Here is a 26,647-nt window from a genome sequence, read left to right on the forward strand (position 1 = left end):
ATTGGCTAAGTAAGAATAGGGGTGGGTATTCGGTATTTCGGTTCGGTATTTAAGAATTTTGGTTCGGTATTTTGGTATTCGGTTTATCAGTTGTATATACTAAATACCGTACCAAATTATTTCAGTATGGTTCAGTATTTTTTATTTTAGTTCGGTACGGTTTCGGTTTAATAATTGCTAAATAAGCTTATGACGCCTGACAGCTTACAACACAATGAATTCACAATTCACTGACAGCCCTCTCCTAGCGGTTTGTCTCCTTTACCAAGAGCATGAAGCATGATGTTAAATGCATGAAAATCGGGTGAAAATCCATTTCGACCCATTCCATCTAACAATCTATGAAATTGATTCAGTGGGGCAACAAAAAAACAGAGAGGGCATCCCTCAATTCAAGTTTACACTAATAGTCTCGAATCAACTTAGTCTTAATTCTTAAATACGGATTTCAGGAAGACGCTCAAGACAACACCTAATATGCTTCCTTAAACTATATGTGCCATCCTTCTTTGGATGAACATTATAGACTCGACCACAATGTTTGCACTCTACTTTGCGAACTTCTTCGTTATCTTCTTTCACCTCAAAATATTTCCAAATATGATAGCGTACTTTAGGAGCACAGGGCATGATTGCACTTGAACCTAAAAAAAAAGAAAGATAAATCATAAGTTAGAATATTAGTTTTTTATGATAATAAAATAAAACTACAAAAGTATATCACCAAACAAATAGAGTATTAAACTTACCACTCAAGTTACAAGTTGCAACTATACATCAAACAATGCTAGTAGTGCTTTCATTATTTTTCATATCTAAAGATAGACCAAATATGTCATACAAATAAACAAGTATGATATATTATTTTGAACTAAAATACACACAAAATATTAAAGCTTACCAAGCTCGAGTTCCTCAAGATACTCTAAGTCTTCTTCAACACTAATAGGATTCTTCTCTTCTCTAAGCTAATCTTGAACACAAACAAGAGCTTGCACACATTTAGGAGTCAATGAACTCCTAAATGAATCAAGAATACGGCCACCAGTGCTAAACGCACATTCCGACGCCACACTAGAAATTGGAATGGCCAACACATCACGAGCCAACTCCGAAAGAATAGGAAATCTAGGAGCATGTATTTTCCACCAACTTAAGATATCAAATTCTTCACTAAAAGGCTCTTGTTCTTCACTAATGTATTTATCCAACTCCGATTTAGCACCCCCACTTCCATTGTCTTCCTTTTGTTTCTTCAAGTGAAGCTTTGTCCTTATTAATGATGCAGTTATAACACTCCCACTAGATGTATTAGATGCGTTATTAGATGAAGTAGAACTAGATGGAGGTTGAGGACAAGATCCAGTTGAATACTTTTTTAAATACTCTTCAAACAAAGAATTCATATAAGCATACACCTCAACATTTATTATTTTCCCTTTTTCCTCCCCAAAAAGCTCTTCAAGTGCAAGGCTAACATATTCAAATTTGTTACGTGGATCCAAGACGAAAGCAATAAAAATTATTTTTTTCATCTTTTCAGGCTCACCCCAATACTTCTTGAACTTTTCTTGCATCCGCTTAGTCATTTTTCTCAAATGCTCATCCTCACTAATTAAACACATTTTCAAATGACAATAAAGTTCAGATACATCCTTAAAATGAGAATTACAAGTGACATAACGTGAACCTGAAACTTTTTTGGTGAGCTCGTGAAATCTTGCAAGAAACACTATCACAATCCTCACATTCACCCAATCATCATATTCAAGAGGACCTGCACTACTACCATCTTCACAAAGATGAGAACATTGATAAGCAAAAAATCCATCATCAAAAAGATGAAACTTGTCAAAGGCCTTTTCAAAGTTTTGTGTCGTATCCAATATCAAATAGGTGGAATTCCACCTAGTAGGAACATCCAAATACAATGTTTTGGTACATTCTACCTTTACATGTGTACAACACTGTTTAAACTTTAAGGTCCTTGCATACGAAGATCTTACATACCTCACAATATTTCTAACACGTATGACAGAAGTATCAATTTTTTTCAAACCATCTTGCACAATTAGATTTAGTATATGAGCCATGCATCTCACATGAAGATGTTTACCACTCATCATATTAGTTTTCCACATATCTAACTTTTTAGACAATTCTTTGACTGTGACATCATTTGAAGAAGCATTATCCACGGTAATAGTGAACACCTTATCTAATTTCTATTCAAGCAAACAATTAGAAATAGCTTTAGCCATCTTTTCACCCTTATGACTAGTGATAGGGCAAAAATTTAGTATTCTTTTATGCAACTTTCAATCCCTATCAATGAAGTGGGCTGTCAAACACATATAATTTATTTTTTGCAATGAAGTCCATGTGTTTGTTGTGAGGCAAATTTTTGATTGTGCTTCTCTAAAAGACCTTCTTAGATTTTGCTTCAATTCACCGTAAACTTCATAACAATCCCTTGTTATTGTTGTACGAGAAGGAAGACGAAATAGTGGTTGAGTTATTCTCATAAATTTCATAAACCCTTCCTTTTCTATAAAGCTAAATGGTGGTTCATCAATAACTATCATCTCAATTAAGGTCCTCCTAACCACTTCTTGATCAAATTTCCAAAGTGATCCTCCATCATTTTGGCAAGATTGAAAATTTATCTTTGTTTGACTATTATCTTTATCAATGTTAAGTGGGTATTCTTTGTATCTAGCCAAATGATTTTTCAATCCTGTTGTTCCATTCCTAGATGAATTAGCAGCATAAGCTTGCTTACAATATCTACACCTTGCTTTACTGACCTCATTTACCTCAAATTTATCAAAATATTGCCAAACTTCGGATCTAGATTGCATGGCTTTTCTTTTCTTAGAATCTTGAGTATCAATTGTGTTGGTGTTGCTATCTTCAGTAATAGGTAAACTTTCAGTTGAACCGGCATCACTTACTCTACTTTTATTTGCCATCTATACAAAATTAAAACAAATATAAACATAAATTAAGACTTATATTTCATAACTTCATTCGAGTTGCTACTAGTTGCTATTGCTTAAATGAATCTCTAATATCCTTAATAGATTTTTTTCTACAATGTTGGAAATGAAATGATAAGATAAAAGAATTTAAGTCTTGTACATTGGTAAGCCGTGTAAAATAATTATATAATCAAATTAAATTTGTCTTTATAGCATACTTGATATTGTAACATGAAAATAGAGTGATAGTTTGTTATATCCAAATTAATTATAATAATTATATATTAAAAAGATAACACCAAAGTAGGCAGTATATGTAACTTAGTCCTAAATAAAAAGAAAATCTAAGAGAGAGATGAAGCCTTCATTAGTGGATATTTTACAAAAAAGAATAATTGAAACTTAACTTTAGTAATTAAGAAAGGACTTCAGAATGGGTCTAATGAAACTAATAATCCATTCATTCCCCAATCAAGCAAACCAAGATTATTCGATAAAACACTTTAAGATTCAAAATTCGTTGATCACTTTAAGTATAAACAAGTAAAAAGGAAATCAATGTATACGACTCAAATGCCCAAAATATCAAACCTATTCAAGATTCAAGCCAAGATGCAAATTGGATATGACAATTAAATTGGATATTCAGAGACAGAAAGAAAAATCAAAGGAATGGAGGGAGAGAATGCTTTTCGATTTGGTTAACGTCAGAAACTTTTATTTAACGTCGGAGGAGATTAAGGTCACCGTCGAAAACTTGTTAATAAAAACATGATACCTTTAAAGAAACTAGAAACATACCTTTGATTCTTTGAAGTCACAGTAGCCGATCTCTTAGTATTCTCACAGCAACCGTTCTCTTTGAAGTTTGAAGTCTTCGTTTTGGCTGAAAGCCTGAAAGGCTGAAACTATCGCCGTTTGCCGTTTCTGACTTTCTGAAACTATCCCTTTTTCTAAATTCCCTATCCCCTAATCCCTAATTGAATGAAAGACTAGAGATAAGGGTTGGGCTAGGGCGCTGGGCCTTATTAGGTTGGGCTGGGGTTCTGGGCAGTATGTATAGATATAGGTTCAATTTAAAAGTCTTTAAAAATTCGGTATTTCGGTACACCGAAATTTCAAGATCCTAATACCGAGGACCGTACCGTTATACCGAAATATCGAAAATGTAATACCGAATTAGACCGAAATACCGAAAAAAATGAAACCGAAATACCGAATTAATTTGGTCCGGTTCGGAATTTGATTTTTCGGATTTTATACCCATCCCTAAGTAGGAACAATATTCATCATTTTCAACAATTTGTGCTTTTTAAAATTTTATTTCAAAACTCAATCACATAATTTTATAATAATTGTATAATTTTTAAAATTTTATACTTAATCATTTTATATGTGCGCGTACCTCAAACTAAGTATAATAAAACATAATTTTATAATTGTACAACTATAGTGGGTAAAGTTATCACACCAAAAATTAACCCGATAAATTGCGATGATATATAATGAATAATCCAATGGTCCTAAGGAAGAAAAACCAGCAAATTAACCACCCATTACGCGCGTGAAGGGCAGAGCAAAAATTTTCACGCCTATCGTTTCATCTTGTGGCTGAAAAGCCAGCGAATGCCCCCAATAACAGAAAAGAGGATATAGCCTCCTCTCCTGTACAATTTCTAAGAGTGCGCCATTCGAAAATGGCCACTACGATTTTTTGCCGCCCCAAATTCATTCATTCCCCAAATGCTAAAACTCAGCAGCCGCATCACAATTGCTTTCAACTTGCCTCAAACCTCTACTTCAGTCACAACTTGAAAAGCAAACTCAGTGGAGCTCAGTCCATACGACGGCGGCGTAGTAGTTTGCGTGTGCATTGCCAAGCAGCTGCGACTGACCTTGAGCTTGCTGCCCGCGCTGGCAAAGACCGTCTATTGAAGGTCTGTTTATTGCGCCTTTTTTTTTTTTAAAGTTTAAGTTATATGCACTGGTGTTGTAAAAGAATTTGATCACTTATTAAGTAATTATAGTTAAATGACCTGGTTAGGAAATTAAAAAAAAGATTGCCCGGTGCACTAAGCTACCGCTATGCGCGGGATCCGGGTAAGGGCCGACCACAAGTGTTTATTGTACGCAGTCTTATCCTGCATTTTTGCAAGAGGCTGTTTCCACGGTTTGAACCCGTGACCTCCTGGTCACATGGCAACAACTTTACCAGTTACGCCAGGGCTCCCCTTCCGGTCAGTAAATTAAAGTTAAGCATTATTTGATAAAAATAGTAATTAACCTGATATCACATATTAAAATTCATTTTACCGATTAGGTAAATATAGGTAAATCTTTTGATAAGTATGACATTGGCTATGTAATAAAAATGGTTACTAACCAGCTATCACAAATTAAAATTTGAAATTTGCAGCTAACCTGATATCACATGTTAAAATTCATTGATAGTGTAAAGAATCTTAAACTGTCCGTGTGTCTATAACTTAAATCCTTTTTTTGGTGGATGAAAAGTCTGTTTCACCTTTTGTTTTTTACTTTAATTTATGCGCTGAAGGTACAAAAAATATTTACACGATGAGCTCACTTATTAAGTAATTATAGTTAAATCTTTTGGGTTTTCATTGTTTTATGATATTTCGTTAGGTGGATTAATTGGCATTTGCTATTTTGTATGTGTGTAGGTGCCCATCTCGAATATAAGGAATTTCTGCATAATAGCACATATTGATCATGGAAAATCGACGTTGGCAGATAAGTTACTGCAGATGACGGGGACTGTAGAGAGCCGAGAAATGAAGGAACAGTTTCTGGATAATATGGATTTGGAGAGAGAAAGAGGCATCACTATCAAATTACAGGTGCACATTATTTATTAATCCAGAACCCAACAAGAAACAAAAATGTTCTACTTGGTTTACGCGTGAGTTTTGAGTAACATTTCTGGTGTAGTTTTGGTAATTTGATAGTACATATGTTACAATATGTGTGCAGTTATACAATATTAGTCAAGACCAGAAATGGTTGCAGGTAGCAGACATAGAGGATAAATGAGAGAATATATTTTGAGACAGTTTGTCATGTACTGCATAGACCTCCAAATGCACTCATTTGTAGGCGTGGAACCAGGATGCTCGAATGTGTTAAAAGAAGATTGAGGTATGCCTAAAATAACATAAGAGGAAGTTTTCTCTAAAGACCTAAAATCTCTTGGAATCCATGCAAATTTAGTGAAAATAGAACATTACGGAAGCAAACGATTCGTAGATGATACCAATTAAAAGGTTTAGACATGTTGGTATGTTACATTAGGTATTTAGGTCCAATATTTATTAAGAGTCTTTTTAGTCTGTTTAGAAATTTGCATGTCAGTAGAAAATGTAGAGAATCTTTCGTGTTAGAGAACCCCCAAACTATTAAATATTTGGATAAAATGGATCCAAATGGAGCGGAATCGATAGTGACGATTTATATTGCCAACTCTAGTAGCTTGGGATAGAGACATAGTAGTAGTTGGTTTCTTTGATCTCTGATAGAATGGACTGGCTTCAAAAGGATTTCTTGCGGGGTGGATGTGGGGGAACCTGCATGTTGTCTTAGATTAAAGGAGGAGGCCTGCATTATTCACTTGCATGTGGCTGTTAGGTTTGTTTCTTGAGAATTGTGTCAATGAGAAATGCTACCGTTGAGAGAGATAAGCGGATACAACAAAGGGGGTGAGGAACAAACAAAACCTTTGGGTCGTGTGGAGTAATGTTGTAGAGAGATATTATGAGATATGAGATGATATTTATGGACACATTGAATTCGAAGTGGGAGATAGCACTAGTGTATGTTTTTGGAGAGAAGATAGTGGCGAGACCTTTGTATGATGGGCTACAGTAATATCACTTCCCAGAAAAAATAAAAAATAATCGTGGTTAGGATATCAAGGGTACAGGAAGCGAAAACTGTATAGGACCTCCATTTAGGAGAAACTCGCAATACTAGGAGGTTGAGTTTTAGAATTTGGCGTGAACTTTATATTGGCAAAATATCTTAGGTGGTGTTTGTTTCTGGATATTTTGTTTCAGTTTTTGCCACTAGTAAAAAGTTTTTCAGTTTTTGCAAAAAATGTAAAAACTTTTCTTCGATGGTATTTGGTCGGAAAAATATTTTCAGAAAAATCGAAAAGTTGTTTCGAAAAAAATTTCAACACTTTCTGAGAACAAAGTCCACCTATATGGGAGGGATAGAGAGATGGTCTCTTCGTAGTAAGATTATGCTATCAAAGTTCTATGAGAAGAGAAGGAAGGGGCTTTCCTAATTATTCAGTGTGAATTCCAAGAGCACCTATGTTTCTTTGCATGGCTAGCAGCAGGTGAGGCTGTCCTGATGCTGGAGAACTTGGGGAAAAGCAAGTATACATCTGGGTGTTTCATGTGCAAGAAGGCAGGGGCGGCCCAACCTCATCGGAGGCCTAAAGCAAAATCTTAATAAGAGGCCTTAATATATATATATATATATATATATATATATATATATATATATATATAATTTAATTTAATTTATATATATATATATATCACTTGTCTAAGTTTTTTAAAAACGATGTTAATTAAATTAAATTAACATCGTTTTTAAAAAACTTAGACAAGTGATATATATATATATATAAAATTTAATGAACATCGTTTTTAAAAAAATTAGACAAGTGAGGATGTGGAATTAAAAAAAATGAGAACTTAGTTTTATAAAATACAGAAAAATTAAATGAATTTAACGTTGATTGCATCACAACTGAAATGGGAGAACCCAGAAAACATAAGTGACTCCTTTTTTTTAGTAAGTCCCTTTCTATATTTGGTAACAATACAACTTTAGATTTTTCTTTTTACCATTAATGAGATAATTTCTAGCCCAAAAACTTTTATGATTTATTTAAGATTACAAGTTTCAAAAGCCTTCCTTTATTTCATAAAATCCATCTCCAGTCAAATACTTTCATACAAATTGGGATGGAGAGAGTATAATTTATGTTAGGAAAATAAATAATAAGTTAGATTATTAGATATAGTTACGTGACCAACTAATGAATAGAGAAATATAATTAATTAAAAAAAATAAAATAAGATTGACAGAAAACTGTTTTAGTTATATTAATTAGAGGAAGAAATCGAGTTATTAAAAATTAATATGACAATAAAGAAATAAATTTATCAATAATAAAAGATAATTATATAAATAATATACTACTATATATAAAAAAAATACTAGTAATTTTGGGGCCCTTAAATATTTGGGGCCTAAAGCAAGTGTTCACTTGCTTTAGGGTTGGGCCGCCCCTGCAAGAAGGCATGTGGGGATATCATTTTCTACTCCACTTCCCAGTTGCAGATGGGCTATGATTCCTAGTTTCGAAGATGGGTGGAGTTGAGGGGGTAATGCCCCAACACAAAGGAAATGCTAAAAGGATGGAAGTTCTGGAGGAAAAGCAAAGAAGTGTAGCACGGGAGGTAGCCCATGTGGTGCTATTGTTGATTGTTCAGAGACAAAGCATTTGAATGGGTTGAAATACTTTGTTCACTTAACAGTAACATTCATGTCTTTTGTAAATTTTTGGAGCAACCATGTGATACCAGTTTTTTTTTGATGAAGTAAGATGATTCATTGATGGCATCCAGAGGATGCAGAAATACAAAATAGGCCATTGTTAGCTCCGTTACAATGTGATTCAAATCCAGTCGGAGAGCTAACAACCAAAAAAAAAAAACACAAGAAACGAAAGTATGGTCCAAGTCAAAGTAAGTGAACTGATAAAATCTAGATAGGAGGCAACGTTATTTACAGGGATGAGGTTGCTCCAACTAAAAAGGTACACTAGACCCTTAGCTTTCAAAAAATGAGTAGTAGTGGAAACTCCATCAAAACATCTGCGATTCCTCTCTGTCCAAAGGACCCAAAAAATGCAAGGAGGGATCATCTTCCAGATTTTCCTGATGGCTCCGTCAACTTTCCACCTGTTCCACCCTTCAACTGCTTCCTTAATGCCCTGAGGTAGGGTCCAGCTTATTCCCATAATGGAAAAAAACATAGACCACATGGAAGTGGCTACTGGGCAGTGAAGAAGAAGATGGTTAATAGACTCCGAGTTTTGTTGGCACATGTAGCATCTATTAGCTAGTTGGAAACTCCTTCTACAGAGGTTATCTTGTGTGAGACAAGCTCCCCTTAGAGCTGTCCATGAGTAGCAGATGACTTTTGTGGGCAGTTTTGTCTTCCAAATCAGTTTCCAGGGCCAAGAGTCGATGATACCAGTTAGCATTAAGTCTCTCGCAGTTCCTGCAAAATGTATTGTGACCTTCACTACTTTAGTCTACTCACTTTTGCTTGAGGAAGAAAGCAATGTTGAGCATAGCTCTTATTTGCAGTCTGTGTTTCGAGGAAGTTTTATATGCTTTCGAAACCTTTCTTTGTCTCAGTATTGGTCATTCTGATGCAATCCAAGGAAATTCATGTAGCTTTTTGTTGCAGGCTGCTCGAATGCGTTTCGTTTATGAAAATGAGCCATACTGCCTCAATCTGATTGACACTCCAGGTCATGTAGATTTCTCATATGAGGTATGTGGCAGGAACGGTCTTAACATGAAAGTGTTGTGCTAACCCTCAATTTTGGTTGGTTTACAATATACCATCCATCCTGATCTTATAAGGTAGAAACTCTGTATGCATATGGTTGTTGTTTTCATGGTTTATATTCCGGGATAAGTGGGCAAGATGTTAATTTTGTCAAAAAAGTAAGGAATTTGTGTTGCACTCATGTGAAATTTTCTATACATGTGGAATGAATGCATCAGCATCTCATAATTGAAGTGATGAATTTTCGTATCTTATCTAACAATTTCTTTTGGTTTAAGTGATGAATTTCTCATCAAGGGTATTGTAAGTTGTTTTCACCATGACATATGTCACTTATTAGTGGTTGTTGCTAATTTGGCCCATTCTAAAAGATTCAACGAAAGCAAAAGAGATTGGAGAAGTTAAGCCTACTATGATGTACAACTCTTATTGATCTTGAAGGTGATTGGAGGCCAACAATTTGATACTACTTTAGCATTTATCTAATATAAGATAACATGTCCTCCAAATCCTTACCTGGTCACATAATTCAATATATTCCTGATCTTTTCTATAAATTTCATTTTTGAGTTGCGTGGTAGGGGGTGATCAAGTGAGTCTGGGTCCCAAATATATGTTGGTCCGACTGTAAAATACACCACTCCTTGGCGATTCTTATAATTTGGATTTGGAAATGTTCAAATATATACGATCTCTATTGACATGACCTGTTGGCTATTAAAATTGGTATTGAATATGAAAATAATGCATTTTCACTTAAAGACCCGTTTGGCCATAAATTTTGCCAAAATAAACTTGGGTTTTATTTGGCAAACACATGTTTGGCCATAGATTTTGCCTACATTTTGGCCAAATCCCAAAACCAGCTCAATAGCTGGTTTTGGGCCAAATATCACTATTATATTTTTTAAAAATTGCCCCAAGCTTTTGTATTTTATAAAAGAGCCCACCATTTATTATTTTGTAACGATGTTGCTTCCTCTTCTCGGTCATCTGATAGCGTATCATGTAGTTCATTATAAAAATGATAATTTTGTATCAAATTTATTTATGTTCAGGACTATGGTTTGCGATAATTTAATGACTGTTATTGATAATGGTATTGTTGGGTATTTATGATAGTTTTTAGAACTTGTGGGTATAAGTCATGTTTTATGTTTTTCCAAACCAAACTTCACCCAAAACAGATGTACAAACACGTTTTCATCTTCAAACCAAACTTCACCCAAAACAGATGTCCAAACACATTTTCATCTTCAAACCAAACTTCACCCAAATCAGATTTTTCAGAATAAATTTGGGAATCTATGGCGAAACGCTAGCTTAGATACAACTCTTTTGTTTTCTAGTGACTATTCAAGTGCTTTGATCTAATCACCCAATATGCTATAAATTAGCAGACCAAAGTCACCAAACTGCACAATGCATTTATAGTGTGGCGAAGGTGGTTTATTTGTGGAATTATTTCCTGTGAAGCACAGAACAGATATCCATTTTATGCCATATTAATTCTTCATTAATATCAGGTCTCTCGGTCTCTTGCTGCCTGTGAAGGTGCACTGCTTGTTGTTGATGCATCCCAGGTTTAAAGACATTTACCTCCTGTATATTTCAGAATCTATTCGTAAAATACATGCAATGATTCTAAGTAGCAGTTCTAATTAGTTGATATGGTAATGAATATGAACTGTCATATTTTATGCCTATTACAATAAATGGAGTTTTTTGCAGTGTCCAATTTTGAATTGAGTTCTTATGTTATAGGGTGTAGAGGCGCAAACACTGGCTAATGTGTATTTAGCATTGGAAAACAATCTTGAGATCATCCCGGTACGTTTGTTGGAATGCTACTGTATATCATTGGTATATCATGAATTACATACTAAGCACATACTTATATCAGACATCTCAATTATGGCAAATATCAACAGCTCTTTTCTGGTGTTACAAGCTGTACTTATTTTAATAATTTCAAGCAATTCCTGATGATTTTGACATCTAATAGGTGATAGCATCCTATTTCAAAGATGATCAAGGTTTTGAAAATTTTAAAATTGGCTTAGTTTATGCTTTCAAAACTATTGAAAGTCGAGAATTTACGAAGTTATATATATTAAAATGTGTCTGCATTCACTACATGTCTAAGTTTATTGAACTTGAGTAGAGAATCTTATGAAGAATATTCTGTAGCATATACTATATTCAATTTGTAGGAATTAATTACTTACCTTATTGTACATATACTAAGAATTGATTTGAGGTTCACAAAGAACTTTCACAACTGGGAAATGGCAGAATTCCAAAACCTAGTCTATTTGCTTCACAAACATGGAACACCGAAGGATAACCACAATGTATGGAGGTGGAGGGCGGGGAACAATGGAGTGTTTTCTGCTAAGTCATACTTTGAGAAGCTCCTGGTTATGGAGGAGGTTGCATTTCCACATAGATCTAGTTGGATCCCTAAGGTACCGAGAAAAGTGTGCTCCTTCACTTGTTTGGCAACAAGAGGGATGATATTGATGGTCGAAAATCTGAGGAAGAGGAAGGTTACATGCATTAGTTGGTGCTTCATGTATAAGTGCTCGGTTGAAGATGTTGACCATCTCCTCCTTGATTGTCGGGTAGCCTCGAGATTGTGGTGGGAAATCCTGTGTTGGTTTGGAAAAGCTTGGGTGAACCCAGGCACTTTGAAAGAGCTAATGTTCAATTGGAATTGTAGTTGGAGAATGGGAAGATGTAGGGCATGGAATGTTGCTCCACTAGCACTTTTGTGGGCTTTTTGGAGAGAAGGAAATAGGAGAGCTTTTGAAAATATAGAGATGAACTTTGTACAATTGAGGAATAGCCTCTTATTCCTTATTTCCTCTTGGTGCACCCATGAGGTTCCTTTATTTATAGAAAACCGGGTTTGTTTGTAGAAGATCATATCTTTTTGTAGGTTTTCTAAGTTTTGGTATACTTCTTGTATATGAGCATTTTTGTGCCCAAACATATGGCATTAAATTAGTACTTTATCAACAAAAAAATGTATACTAAGAATCTTATAAAAGGAGCCCCTCTTGTATATAATCAAACAACCAAATTCCTTAAGATCCCCTCTTATATATAATCAACAACCAAATTCCTTAAGAGCTTTTTCTCTTTTCTTTGTTCTCCTTTTACATGTTACCAGAGCTTCTAATTAGTAGAGACCTTAGTAACTTTGTTTAAGGGTTTCCAAAAGGTGTTAGAGAATGCTACACTTGTCCATATAAGGTTCCTAAGGGGTCGTTTGGTACGCGGATTAAATTATCCCGGGATTATAATCCTGGGAATAATCCCAGGACTAATTTATACCACACGAGAGATGGGATAAAATAATCCCACATTTGATGGGATAAGGTGGGATACGATGAGATATCCTAGATTAAGTCTGGGATTAAATTTATACCTTGTTTGGTTAGAGGTATAAATTTATACTGCCAACTATGGTTGTCCAACGGGACGGGACGACATTTAGCCGAGACGGTGGCGGGACGGGACAAATGGGACGAAACGGTAGGCCCATCCCGTTCCGCTAACAAACGGGATGGGACGGGACGGGACGCAACGGTAGGCCTATCCCGCCCCGCTAACAAACAGGATGGGACATGACGGGTTTGCGGGCCTTAAGTGCCGTTTTAAAAAAAAAATTATTTAAGCATTAAGTTTGGCAACGATTATTTTTTTGACAATGACTAAGTTTTTAAAGTTTGCAACGGTTAGTTTTTTGACTTATTTAATAAACTTAAAAATTAAACGGAAATTAGGAAACTAAGTAAAGAATTATAAAATATTAAAACAAAAGACTTGTAATGAAATATTCTAGTAATTATAAATTTATAATAAAGTTATAATTTATTTAATATAATTTCAAGCCATTAAGTAACTAAGTAAGAGTGTAAGACAATTCATAAAAAAAAATTCAACGCTTAGAGCCTTTTATTTTATTAATAGAACTTTCAAATCTCACATACAAATATAATTCTTTTGAAGAGCATATAATCTACGCAGCCACCTTCTAGGAAGGGTTCTGTTTGAACTAAGCCTCTTAGTAGCCAATTACGAATTATCATACTAATATTTGTAAGCTCCTATATAACTTCGTTGTAACTTATCTATAATTTCTCTCGGACATTGTTCTGGAATTGGCAATGTTGATTGATATTCCATGAGTTCCATTCCGAATTTTTTTTTGGGGGGGGGGGGGGGTGTTTTGGGAGGATGGAGGCCAATTATAGCCATTTTTGGCCGTTGGGAACGGCTATTTTTGCAATCGGAGCCGTTGCCCAACGGCTAGAATTCAAAAATAAAAATAAAAAATAGGACGCGTGACGGGACGGGACGAGACAAACGGGACGAAATAGCCATCCCGTCCCATCCCGTGTCCCGTTTAACATGGGCCCATCCCGTTTAGAATTAAGTGGGACGGGACGGGACGGCCCGTCCCGTTGGACAGCCTTACCGCCAACCAAACAGAATATAAATTTAATCCTACATCTTATCCCACCTTATACCTCATACCAAACGACCCCTAAGGGGTTTATAATGCCCTGCGCCACTAATCCATTGCCTTAAGGTTTTAGGTTAGGTGCACAAATTCTTTCAAAGCTGTGATGCACTAGTTTGCTTTTGTTTTTAAAATGTGCTCTATGTCATGCTAGGGATGGAGGAGTATTTTTGCTCTCGTCATTTCTTTATCAGTCATGACGCCCCAGTCTTTTGTCATCGTGGTGTTCAAATCATGTTGTTTCATATTTATTTGATTATGTATTTGCTTACAAGAGTGATGATTCTTCTCTTCAGGTTTTGAACAAGATTGATCTTCCAGGGGCTGAGCCAAATCGTGTTGCTCAAGAGATAGAAGAGGTTGGTTTATTGAGATAAATACAGTTAGGATTTTTATCTGTTAGAAGTATAGCTACTATTAGTGGTACAATTATGATTTTCTGCACTACTAAATGAATAAGCTATGGCTATTATTACTGTACAGCTCTGGTTGTCACTAAATTACTAATGCTGTTATAACCAGTATTACTTGCTTTATATGATTTTGGCAAATTTTCTCTAAGGCTAGATGACCACTAAAACGCCTTTATTGATAAGTCACATTTTTACATGCTGTGGTGTCAATGGTTTGTCTCTTACTGGTTCTCGTATTAGTTACATGTGTAACAAGCTCGGTACATATGATGTGTATGCACCGGCTTGAGGGGGAGTGTTAGTTTATAGATATGTATAGTGTAGTCTTGTCCCACATTGGAAGAGGAGTAATATCTCCTTGTAGTGTATAGCTATAAATAGGGACCTCTTGTATTGTATTTATCATCCAATATCAATAACATATTTTCTCCCGTGCCTTCTCACATGGTATCAGAGCATTAGTGAGAAAAGATCGCTGTGCGTCATTCCAGCGTTAACCGGGAAGAAAGAACTTAGTCATCGTGTAATTTTTTCGGTGACCTAAGGCTTGTCTAAGTGAAAGTCACTTTCTGTCGGTGTTGTGCTAAAACCAACACCACCATCAGGTAGATCACCCTCCGACTACCAACCCCTTGAAATTTTATCCGGCAGAAAAGCCGCCACGCTCCTCCATGCGCCGGAAACAACTTTTCCGGCGAGGGTTCCGGCCACTTTCCGGCCATTTTTTCGCGAAACTTCTTCAGGACAGTGTGTTCTCCTCAAAATTCCGAGCCTACCCATCTAATTCAAATCAAATTCCGGTCACTTATATATTTTTACGGCGTGAACAGTGACTTTTCTGGCCATTTTTTTGAAAATATTTCTTCAGGACAGCTTGCTCACAAACGAATTCCGAGTCTATCCATCCTGGTTACAACAAATTCTGACAACTTTGAAATTTTCTGGCGAGCTACAGTGTTTCCAGCGTGAACAGTGTTCTGTTTTCCTGCTGTAAACAGTGTTTTTCAAGCTATTTCTTCAGCTACTACTACAAATTGTAGCGACATGGGGACCGATGCTTTGAATAGTCGGATGGTTTCTTTAGCAGAGTATATTGAGTTCCTTCAGTATAAAGCATGTAAGCAGACATCGTCTGAGATAGCTTCTGTTGTTCAAACAGGTAATAGCGTGACTTGTTTCTCCCAATCTTCATCCTCTGAGTTTTGGGTCATTGATTCAGGTGCATCAGATCATATTTCTGGTAACAAATCTCTTTTCACTACTATTTCGTATTCTCAATCTCTTCCAAAAGTCACAATGGCCAATGTGTCTCAAACCATGGCAACTGCAATAGGTCAAGCAAGCCCACTTCCTTCCTTACCTTTAGATTCAGTCCTTTATGTTCCCAATAGTCCTTTTAATCTCATAGCTGTTAGTCGCTTAGCCAAATCACTTAAATGCGCTGTTTTATTTTTTGATGACCATGTTTTTATACAGGAACGCAGTACGGGGCGGATCATTGGTACCGGGCGTGAATCAAACGGACTTTATTACCTTATCCTTGCTAAATCACATGGACTCACATCTTGTCTTCCTTCTACAACTTGTCCTGTTACTGATTCACCAGATTTATTACATAAACGGTTGGGACATCCCAGTTTGTCAAAACTTCAGAAAATGGTATCTGGTTTATCTCACTTGTCAGCTCTAGAGTGTGAGTCATGTCAGCTTGGTAAGCATACCCGCTCCCATTTTCCTCGACGTCTTGATAATCGAGCAGAGTCACCTTTTACTTTAGTCCATTCAGATATTTGGGGTCCTAGTCGGGTCAGTTCCACCTTAGGATTCCGCTACTTTGTTAGTTTCATTGATGATTATTCCAGGTGCACTTGGATATTTTTGATAAAAAAATCGATCTGAGCTGTTTTCTATTTTCCAGACCTTCCACGCTGAAATTCAAAATCAATTTGGGGTTTCTATTCGCACATTTCATAGTGATAATGCCCGAGAGCATTTGTCTTCCCCATTTCAGCAGTTTATGAAATCTCATGGGATTATTCATCAAACATCTTGTCCGTACACATCTCAACAAAATGGGGTAGCTGAAAGAAAAAATAGACATCTTATTGAAACTGCTCGTACCCTACTCATACAATCTCATGCTCCGTTGCGTTTTTGGGGGGATGCCGTTCTTACATCTTGCTATCTTATTAATCGTATGCCATCTTCAGCTATCCAGAACCAAGTTCCATTCTTTGTCTTGTTTCCCCACTTACCTTTGTTCTCTCTTCCACCCCGTATCTTTGGAAGCACTTGTTTTGTCCATAACCTTACTCCAGGAACAGATAAGTTAGCTTCTCGTGCTATTAAGTGCGTATTTCTGGGTTTCTCGAGAACACAAAAGGGGTATCGATGCTACTCTCCTGACCTCCAGCAGTACCTTATGTCCGCTGATGTTACCTTCTTTGAAACCCAATCATACTTCACAGGTTCAGGTCATCACTTAGATATTTCTGAGGTACTACCAGTTTCATCTTTTGGAGATTCAGTCACTCCAGCTCCACCACCTACAACTCCAGTTGTAGCTCCACCACCTATAGCTCCAGTTGTAGCTCTACCACCTATAGCTCCAGTTCCACCACCTACAATTCCGGTTGTAGCTCCACCACCTATAGCTCCAGTTCCTCCACATAATCCAGTTCAACCTTCTGCAGCTCCACCATTCTTGACTTATCATCGTCGTCCACATCCAGCATCAGGCCCAGGTGATTCACGCCCCGCATCAGATTCTGCACCTACTGCGGACTTGTCTCCTCTTAGTCAACCAATTGCACTCCGCAAAGGTGTACGATCCACACTTAATCCTAATCCCCACTATGTCGGTTTAAGTTATCATCGTCTGTCGTCACCACATTATGCTTTTATATCTTCTTTGTCCACTGTTTCTATCCCTAAGTCTACAGGTGAGGCACTATCTCATCCAGGATGGCGACATGCTATGATTGACGAGATGTCTGCTTTACATGCGAGTGACACTTGGGAGCTTGTTCCTCTTCCTGCAGGTAAGTCTACTGTTGGTTGTCGTTGGGTTTATGCAGTCAAAGTCGGCCTGGATGGCCAGATTGATCGGCTTAAGGCTCGTCTTGTTGCAAAAGGATATACTCAGATTTTTGGGCTTGATTATAGTGATACTTTCTCTCCCGTGGCTAAAGTAGCATCTATTCGTCTCTTTTTGTCCATGGCTGCTGTACGTCATTGGCCTCTTTATCAGTTAGACATTAAGAATGCTTTTCTCCACGGTGATCTTGAGGAAGAAGTTTATATGGAGCAACCACCTGGTTTTGTTGCTCAGGGGGAGTTTAATGGTTGTGTGTGCAGATTGCGCAGGTCACTATATGGTTTGAAACAGTCCCTCGAGCTTGGTTTGGTAAGTTCAGCACAATTATTCAGGAGTTCGGCATGACTCGTAGTGAGGTTGATCACTCTGTGTTTTATCGGCATTCTGCTCCTAATCTGTGTATTTATCTAGTGGTTTATGTTGATGATATTATTATTACTGGTAATGATCAGGATGGTATTACTAATCTGAAGGAACATCTCTTTCAGCACTTCCAGACTAAGGATCTGGGCAGATTGAAGTATTTTCTAGGTTTTGAGGTCGCTCAGTCTAGCTCAGGTATTGTTATTTCACAGCGGAAGTATGCCTTAGACATTCTTGAGGAGACTGGAATGATGGGTTGCAGACCTATTGACTCTCCTATGGATCCGAATGCTAAGCTTCTGCTTGGACATGGGGAGCCTCTTAGAGACCCTACGAGATATAGGAGGTTGGTTGGCAAATTGAATTAACTCACAGTGACTAGACCTGATATTTCTTTTCCGGTGAGTGTTGTAAGTCAGTTTATTGGATTCTCCATGTGATAGTCACTGGGATGCAATTGTTCGCATTCTTCGGTATATAAAGTCAGCTCCAGGCAAAGGATTACTATTCGAGGATCGAGGCCACGAGCAGATTGTTGGGTACACAGATGCTGATTGGGCAGGATCACCTTTTGATAGACGTTCTACGTCTGGATATTGTGTTCTAGTAGGAGGTAATTTGGTCTCGTGGAAGAGCAAGAAATAGAATGTAGTTGCTCGATCTAGCGCCGAAGCCGAATATCGGGCCATGGCTGTGGCGACGTGTGAGTTAGTTTGGGTCAAGCAGTTGCTCAAGGAGTTAAAGTTCGGAGAAATCAGCAAGATGGAACTAGTGTGTGATAACCAAGCTGCTCTTCATATTGCGTCAAATCCGGTGTTCCATGAGAGGACTAAACACATTGAGATCGACTGTCACTTTGTCAGAGAAAAAATACTTTCAGGAGATATTGTTACAAAGTTTGTAAAGTCGAATGATCAACTAGCAGATATTTTCACTAAGTCTCTTACTGGTTCTCGTATTAGTTACATGTGTAACAAGCTCGGTACATATGATGTGTATGCACCGGCTTGAGGGGGAGTGTTAGTTTATAGATATGTATAGTGTAGTCTTGTCCCACATTGGAAGAGGAGTAATATCTCCTTGTAGTGTATAGCTATAAATAGGGACCTCTTGTATTGTATTTATTCATTCAATATATCAATAACATATTTTCTCCCGTGCCTTCTCACATATAGATTGTTGGCCTGGACTGTAGCAATGCAATACACGCCTCAGCAAAGGTAATTTCTTTTATTATTCTCATTTTCCATTCGTTCTAGTTCAAAGAATGCATGGCAGATTCTTCTTGTAACCAAACAGAAGAAATGTGAACTAGTGGTTGAATAAATGAGCCCTACTACAACTTGCGGAATTTGATGTGTGTTTTCCTCGTTAGGAAGGAATAGGTATTACGGAAATTTTAAATGCAATTGTTCAGAAGATTCCATCACCAGGTGATACTGCTGGAAGGCCTCTGAGGGCTCTTATATTTGACAGGTATATCTGATTGACAGCCCTTTGAATATATTCGCGTTAGTTTACTACTATTACAGATGTTAGAAAGCTTATGCATGGAAATACTCATTAGAAATTTGAATCATGCAGTTGCAATATCCAATATTAAGAAATTGGTTACTAATCTCAATATTACTGATGTTATCTGTTTTTACTTTGGAAGATGTTACACAGTAGCAGGAGAAATACCAGCATTATGAAAATAATTTAAAAGCTGCGAACATGCATTGATGAAAAACTTGGGATAGCACATCATAACTAACTGAAATTGTTCCCTTTATCTCTTTATGCAGTTATTATGATCCATATCGGGGTGTTATTGTCTATTTTCGAATCATTGATGGGACTATTAAAAAAGGTGATAGAGTGTTTTTTATGGCCAGTGGGAAGGTATGGTTTCTTAATCATATACTTTACCTTTTCTTTTGTCCAAGTGATCATTTGGAAAATCATCATCTAGCATTTCATGATATAGTTGCTGATTCTAGGTGCTCTACTGTTGAGAATAATAGTGCGACTTATTGTTCGAAAAGAAAGACCTTATTTGTTGCCCAAGGAAAATTTAAGGCAAGAATTACGTGGGCAGTCGACAACTTCTGCCTTTGTGTGTGAAAAACTAATCTTTTAAAGATCATAAGCTTCTTTTCATACAATTAGGGGTTCAATGCTAGAATTCCTAATATGTGTTAAAAAAAAACCTTTTACAGGAAATAGTAAGCTTCAACCCATCGAATTAGGAGTCCATTGCTAGAACCTTCAACATCCCTTGGATCTGATAAAATAATGTCATTGATCTCTTGATGTCTTAAAGAATTATACCTATTCTATGTGTTAAATTTTGAAGGCATCTTGTCCAGGAGTGTTGTACCGATCTCTACTTCAATCCTCTTTTCTTATATACAATATTTTTTTTTCATTCTTTACCTGTCTACAAGAGATGACCTTCTCAATTTTCTGAATTTTTCTCTTTTCTCTTATTTGGTTGATGGATAGATCAAAATACCTGTTGGCTTATTCTTAACTATAACAAATGCAGGATTATTTTGCTGATGAATTAGGAGTTTTATCTCCTAACCAGATGCAAGTTGATCAGTTATATGCCGGAGAGGTAGAATATCTTATCTGACTAATTTAATTCTAATACCTCTCTTCTTATTTATCAGGAAAAAGAATCTACCTCTTGTCCAAAGCATAATAAGCAATTATTCACCACTTCTCATTCAGAGTTCCCGGTCTGCTACATCCTTGATGACCAAGATAGATTGATTTGATTCTACAGTTAATTATTGAGAAATCATGCTCAACAGAGACAATAAACACTAGGTGATTTCTTCCCATCTGCCTAAGCTTTGGTGGGCAGAGTTACTCAGTATCATGCTAGTGAGAGGTAGCAAGTACCTCATGGAATAGTCCAGGTGCTCGCAAGTTGGATTGGACACCACCTTTATGAAAAATTATCAGGAAATCATAGCGTCAAATTATTGCAAATCATGGAAAAATGACAAAGAAACTAATATAATTGATGTGATAAACAATGACAAATCATGATGGGGCACCTTAAAATCTTCATTCAAATAGGTCAATTTACTTTAAGTGATGAGATTGTAAGATTTTCAGTTTATCATTTCAGGTGGGCTTTCTTTCAGCTTCCATAAGATCAGTAGCTGATGCTAGGGTGGGTGACACTATCACACACTTCAATAGAAAAGCAGAGCAGTCACTACCGGGATACAAGGAGGCTACTCCAATGGTTTTTTGTGGCTTGTTCCCAGTCGATGCCGACCAGTATATTTCTATTCTCATACTTTACATATATATATATATATATATATATATATATATATACATGAATTATACATATTTGCCACAGTAAATGGTTGTCAACAATTCTGCAGGTTTAGTGAGCTTCGTGATGCGTTGGAGAAGTTGCAACTTAATGATGCTGCATTGAAGGTAAAACATTTGCAATATAACTACTGATGGTTTTTCGATGAGTTCCTGAACTTTCTCATTGCAATGCTTTTGACTACTTGTCGAGCATTAGTTTTGTAGTCAGTGTTCAGAATCTTGTGTATCACGTATCGTTCATTCTACTCTGGCTTTTATGATGTACTCCCTATGTTTCAATTATATGGCGTAGTTTGAAGAGACACGACGTTTAAGAAAGAAATAAAGACTTTCGAAACTTGTGGTCTTAATCATTGATGTTGGAAATTGTACTTTTGTTCAAATTTATGCGTGTGCATGTAGTCGACCCCATCATAATCCTTTGACCAATATTACTTAATGAATTTGCAGATTTATGAGTATTCTTGTTTACTTATCATTTTATCTTCCTTTTATACTTATAATTTGTTAGAAATAACCGGGAGATGTAGCAATTATTATGGATATTGCTAATAAACTTGGAAGTTGCAAATTTACGCAAGATTTTTCTCTTATAATTCCAAATTTGCAGTTTGAGCCAGAGACTTCAAGTGCTATGGGTTTTGGATTTCGATGTGGGTTTTTGGGTCTTCTTCACATGGAAATTGTTCAGGTCAGAATAAGCTTCATGTTAACTTCACTGCTAGTAACTTGATTATTTTTTACCCTGACGGCTGTGCTTGTCATGTGCTCTAATATACTTTTGTTTCACAGGAAAGGCTCGAGCGCGAGTACGATTTGTCTCTAATAACTACAGCCCCGAGTGTCGTTTACCGAGTCAATTGCATAGATGGTGATATTGTAACATCTCTTGTCCTGCACTCAAGCTTTATATTCTGAGTTGTGCCTCTTTGTTCCAATGAAATTGTCAGAGTTTAGCTCTAAATGCTGACTTTTTCAAGGGTATCATAAATGGGATAATGTATTTCTGGTGTGGAAACCGGGCATTCTTTAAAATTATTTGGGTTTAGACAACCCTGTGAAATATCTGCTTGCATTCTTAAAACCATAGAATTTTATATTCTTTCTACTCCAGATAGCATAATAGGAAATACGAAAGCTTTTACCAGTAGAGCAGTTACAAGAATCTTTTCCTTGATTTAACCGCTAGTGAAAGGACTATTAGATTTGATGTTGTCATCTGGAGGCAGATAAATGGGTTAATTAATAGGAAAAAATTCTACTGCTTTAAGCGTTCTTTTACTCCCTCATGTCTAGTTGCATCCTTTTGCAAATTTATCATGGTTGTCAGGTTAATGAGCTAGTATTTATACTGTCTATCTACTAAGCACAGGTAGCTAGGAAGTTTTTAATCCTGCGGTTGATTGTGTCAAGCCATTAATACCCATTCTAGTTTACTGCAGTTGCTAGTACAATTATCCACTTAATTAAAAGTTTCATCCCGCAGACCTCCCCATAGGTTAACTGTTCAATGTTGTTTTTGCCTTTCTTCAAGTGTACTTTCTTTTAACCTTAATAGCTAAGTTGCTCCGACATGACAGATTAGGTGGCGCACCCGTGTCGACACGACACTAGTATGGGTATGGGTATGGGATCCATACCGGATTTGGTCAAACAATTTTGGGTACTTTGACCACGACGGACAGAAAAATTCGAGACGAGATACAATTTGATTCCCGAAATCAGAACTAAAACTAGGGTAAATTTGAAGAAAATAGCATACCTTATCTAGGAAATCAATCATTTACTTATCTACAACTTGAGAATAAAAAATAAATCCACACTTTACAAGCTATACGTAAGTATTCCACAAAATTTCTCATAATTTAGAGATATTTTTATATTTTTGAATTATTTTTAGCCGGATCCTGCAACTGTATCCGTACTAGGATCCGAATCCCCGAATCTTATAATTTACATCTCGAAGGATCCGACCTCTAAATCCGCACCCGTGTCGGACACCCGCACCCGTGTCCGAGCAACTTAGCTTAATAGTGTTGCAGCGTAACATTGACTGTCCTGCTGCTTTGTTTTTTCTGTACAAAATATCGATTTGCACCTTCACTTCTGACTTAAAGAAAAGAAGAACTACAAATTTAAACAACAAGATATCTACCAGGATAACAGTATCATCCTTACTGTTACCATTTTTTTTTTAAAAAGAAGAAGGCAGAATCGTCCTAAAACGCCATCAGGATTAACTGATTTCTTTAGTAGAATATTTCAGTATGCTTCTTTCTCACAAAGTTTTATTTCAAAAATAAAAGACTGATTTCATATTGAGATTGTTTGTGACATACAGGGATACTTTGAAATTATCACTGTTAGACAACACGAGGGGTTGTGTAATTTAAAAAATTACAAGGGGAACTTATGATACACTAGAAAGAGAGATCATTCTTATTGACAAAACTTTATCTTTTATAACTTAGAGTGTTACTTTTCATCTTTTAAGTTTTTCATCCTTTGAAGTAGTCTATGTTCATCTTCCAGTATTTGCAGTTTTTATATTGGAGCCTATGTTTCCATGTTATGGTCTTATATGCATGCATCTGATCTGATCCAGGTTGAGTGTTCAAATCCATCTTTGCTTCCTGAACCTGGAAAAAGACGGTCAATTGAGGAGCCATTTGTTAAGGTTGCTCTCTGAATTCATGACTATTTTCAAATTTGTCTTTTGTATGCAGTCTCAATTCTAACTAGTTGGACATCTGCTTGTGATTCTTCTCCATGCAGATTGAGCTGCTCACCCCAAAAGATTATATTGGTGCTCTTATGGAACTTGCTCAAGATCGAAGAGGAATATTCAAAGAGATGAAATATATAACCGAGAATAGAGCTTCACTGATATACGAATTGCCACTTGCTGAGGTACTATTTTGTAACTAGTTAACCAGTGCCCTGATGTAGAGCTCTTGTGGATTGAAAAAGGGTTAGGGTACAAAAAATACATGTCTGGAGGATGTAAAATATGGGTGGCTTTCGTTTTGCTTACTAGTTGTTTTTTGGTACTTCACAATGTATGTTGTGTATTCATTTTTCTTAAGGATTCCATGTTGAATTTTGTTTTGTTTTTCATTTTCTATTGTTTTTTTATCAAGGGATAATATCAATTTTCTTTTCTTTTTCTGTGAGCACGTCTATCAATGTTGAGCTGGGTCTTTCTTTGTCCAGTCATGATGTGTCAATTTTCTTCATCAGATGGTTGGAGATTTCTTTGATCAGCTAAAGTCAAGAAGCAAAGGTTATGCAAGCATGGAATACTCCTTTATCGGGTAAGACAACATATTATGCAGTGTCAAATCTATCTCCAATGATTTGATCTCCTAATATTCTGGAACTTGGACACACTTTTTAAATATTAACTTCATCTCTTGTTCTCAATTTAAATTGGCTCATGCTTCTAGTACGATTGAATTGATTCAGGTGATGAAAGTTGGTTCATTTTTTTTGTTCCAAGCTAAGGGAGACAATTCTGTATTCACATTTTCTTTTGTACCTATCCTCTTCCTCTTATGTCTGAGGAATAGGAGAAGTTCTAAATGTTAAAGGAGAATATATGAAATCTCTTTCCTCATAAAATGCCTATGTAGCTTCTTTTTCTTTTGCAGAAAGATTGTTAATTTGTACAAAATGATCTTATTACAGAAAGAAGATCCCAATTTTCTTCCCAAGAACAACTCGTAAAAATTTGTTAGGTAGATATTCTAAAGTTATGAACCCTTTTACTGTTGCCCTCCATGGATGTCTATCTGAAGAGAGCTCACACTATTTCTGCTGCGCGTGTCAATGGCAAACCTTTAGCTTGATATTCTGAATCAGGCGTACAGTTGGTATTATTGTCCAGCAGGAAAAGACGTGAATGCCCCTGGGTTAGTGATGCGGGCTGGAAAGGTAGAATGGGCCGGTCCTCTTTTAACTATCATAGGGTCGGGCAAGTTTTCAACAAATATAGGCCTGGGCCTCCACATATGGGCCCAACAACTTTTCCTAATTCTATTAAAATTGACCCCAAGGGGCCCAGATTGTATCAACTTGTGTCTGATAAGGCTCCTAAGCATATGGGAGCAGTCGCTCCTTCTTCTTCTGCCAATGTGCTTCACACAGTGGTATTTCTTCACCAAGCTCTAGTGACTTGCGCCCCTCTTCGGCCGCTGATCCAGGGGCAGCACCGGCTAAAGCTGGTGGTGTTATTCCACGACCTCTCGCCTCTGATGAACCCAGCTCCATCGCCCCCTCATCTCCCCCTGTGCTTAGTTGTGCTGAGGTTACACTACAAGGTCCTTCTTCTCCTGGGGAGATTGCTGCGCCTGCCCCAATTGATGTCAGTGGCGGTCCAGTAATACCAGTTAATATGCCGCCAAGGGTTCCATCCCGATACCCTGCTGGCATTTCTGGTCATTCCAATAGCAGCGAGGCGTTTATTTCAGAGGTTGGTGCCTCTCAAGGAAATGATGAGATCCTCCCTGCACCTAAAGTTCCTATTGCTAGCAATGCTATGGTCTTGTATTCCTCCGGTAGGGGCAAGAAAAGGGTACATACAGAAGACGCCTGTCCAATTTCGTCACGGATGGAGAAGGGGATATGTCCTTCTGGATGGAGGATAAACTATTAAACTTTGGGAAGTTCTTAGGTGTTTCTTTTGAAGGGAAGGAAGATAGTGTGCTAGAACTGTTGAGGGAGATTGAGCAACAGTCTTTTTATGAAGGTGCAGGGAGGGAGTTGGGTAAAGGTGTTAAGCAAAATAATTTAGGGGATGTAGTGTGTACCAGAGAAGGGGCCGGGTGTGTGACAGGGAGAAAGGGACCTAGGCTGGGGGGTGGGGAAAATTGGGCTATTGTTACTTATGGAAGTTAAGATTCTTTCATGGAATGTGAGGGGATGAATGACCCAAACAAAAGGGTCATTATCAAAGTGGAAGTTAGGGAGTGGGGTGCCAACCTAGTTTGTTTTCAGGAGACCAAAATGGAAGCTTTGTCGGATGCGATCGTGAGAAGTGTCTGGGGAGGTAGTTGGGTGAAATATGACTGCGTCCCAGCAGCGGGAAGTGTCGGGGGCATTCTTCTTATGTGGGATGATAGAAGCTTGGAGGTAAAGGAGATTAAGAAAGGAGTTTTTTCTTTAGCAGCTCTTGTCAAAGATAGAATGAGGGGTGGAGTGGGGATTTGGGGGAGTGTACGGACCGGTAGGGGAAGAGTCCAAGGTGTCTTTCTGGGAGGAACTGGCCAATATTATGGGGGAATGGGACATTCCATGGGTTCTA

The 26,647-nt window shown here is 37.1% G+C and overlaps 1 protein-coding gene and 1 non-coding gene across 2 annotated transcripts in view; one reads left to right on the top strand and one right to left on the bottom strand.

Moving 5' to 3' along the window:
* Positions 1 to 325: 325 nt before the first annotated feature.
* LOC107805779 (uncharacterized) lies at positions 326 to 4,011 on the bottom strand. Its single transcript, XR_001652509.2, has 2 exons — positions 3,783 to 4,011; positions 326 to 644 (listed from the first exon to the last, which is right to left on the bottom strand). It is a non-coding gene; the product is annotated as an uncharacterized LOC107805779 (transcript).
* Positions 4,012 to 4,506: 495 nt separating this feature from the next.
* The window catches only part of LOC107805777 (translation factor GUF1 homolog, chloroplastic), a 31,789-nt gene continuing 9,648 nt past the window's right edge, over positions 4,507 to 26,647 (top strand). Inside the window, exons 1-17 of the mRNA XM_016629859.2 lie at positions 4,507 to 4,918; positions 5,666 to 5,842; positions 9,495 to 9,581; positions 11,126 to 11,182; positions 11,364 to 11,429; positions 14,427 to 14,489; positions 19,179 to 19,223; positions 19,379 to 19,479; positions 19,791 to 19,887; positions 20,534 to 20,605; positions 21,128 to 21,282; positions 21,393 to 21,450; positions 21,956 to 22,036; positions 22,138 to 22,224; positions 23,951 to 24,022; positions 24,121 to 24,255; positions 24,586 to 24,659. Coding sequence (XP_016485345.1) covers positions 4,679 to 4,918; positions 5,666 to 5,842; positions 9,495 to 9,581; positions 11,126 to 11,182; positions 11,364 to 11,429; positions 14,427 to 14,489; positions 19,179 to 19,223; positions 19,379 to 19,479; positions 19,791 to 19,887; positions 20,534 to 20,605; positions 21,128 to 21,282; positions 21,393 to 21,450; positions 21,956 to 22,036; positions 22,138 to 22,224; positions 23,951 to 24,022; positions 24,121 to 24,255; positions 24,586 to 24,659 — 1,667 coding nt within the window. The 5' untranslated portion in view covers positions 4,507 to 4,678. The remainder of the gene's footprint in view (positions 4,919 to 5,665; positions 5,843 to 9,494; positions 9,582 to 11,125; positions 11,183 to 11,363; positions 11,430 to 14,426; positions 14,490 to 19,178; positions 19,224 to 19,378; positions 19,480 to 19,790; positions 19,888 to 20,533; positions 20,606 to 21,127; positions 21,283 to 21,392; positions 21,451 to 21,955; positions 22,037 to 22,137; positions 22,225 to 23,950; positions 24,023 to 24,120; positions 24,256 to 24,585; positions 24,660 to 26,647) is intronic.

This window comes from Nicotiana tabacum, chromosome 23, assembly GCF_000715075.1.
Source record: "Nicotiana tabacum cultivar K326 chromosome 23, ASM71507v2, whole genome shotgun sequence".
Taxonomy (NCBI): Eukaryota; Viridiplantae; Streptophyta; class Magnoliopsida; order Solanales; family Solanaceae; genus Nicotiana; species Nicotiana tabacum.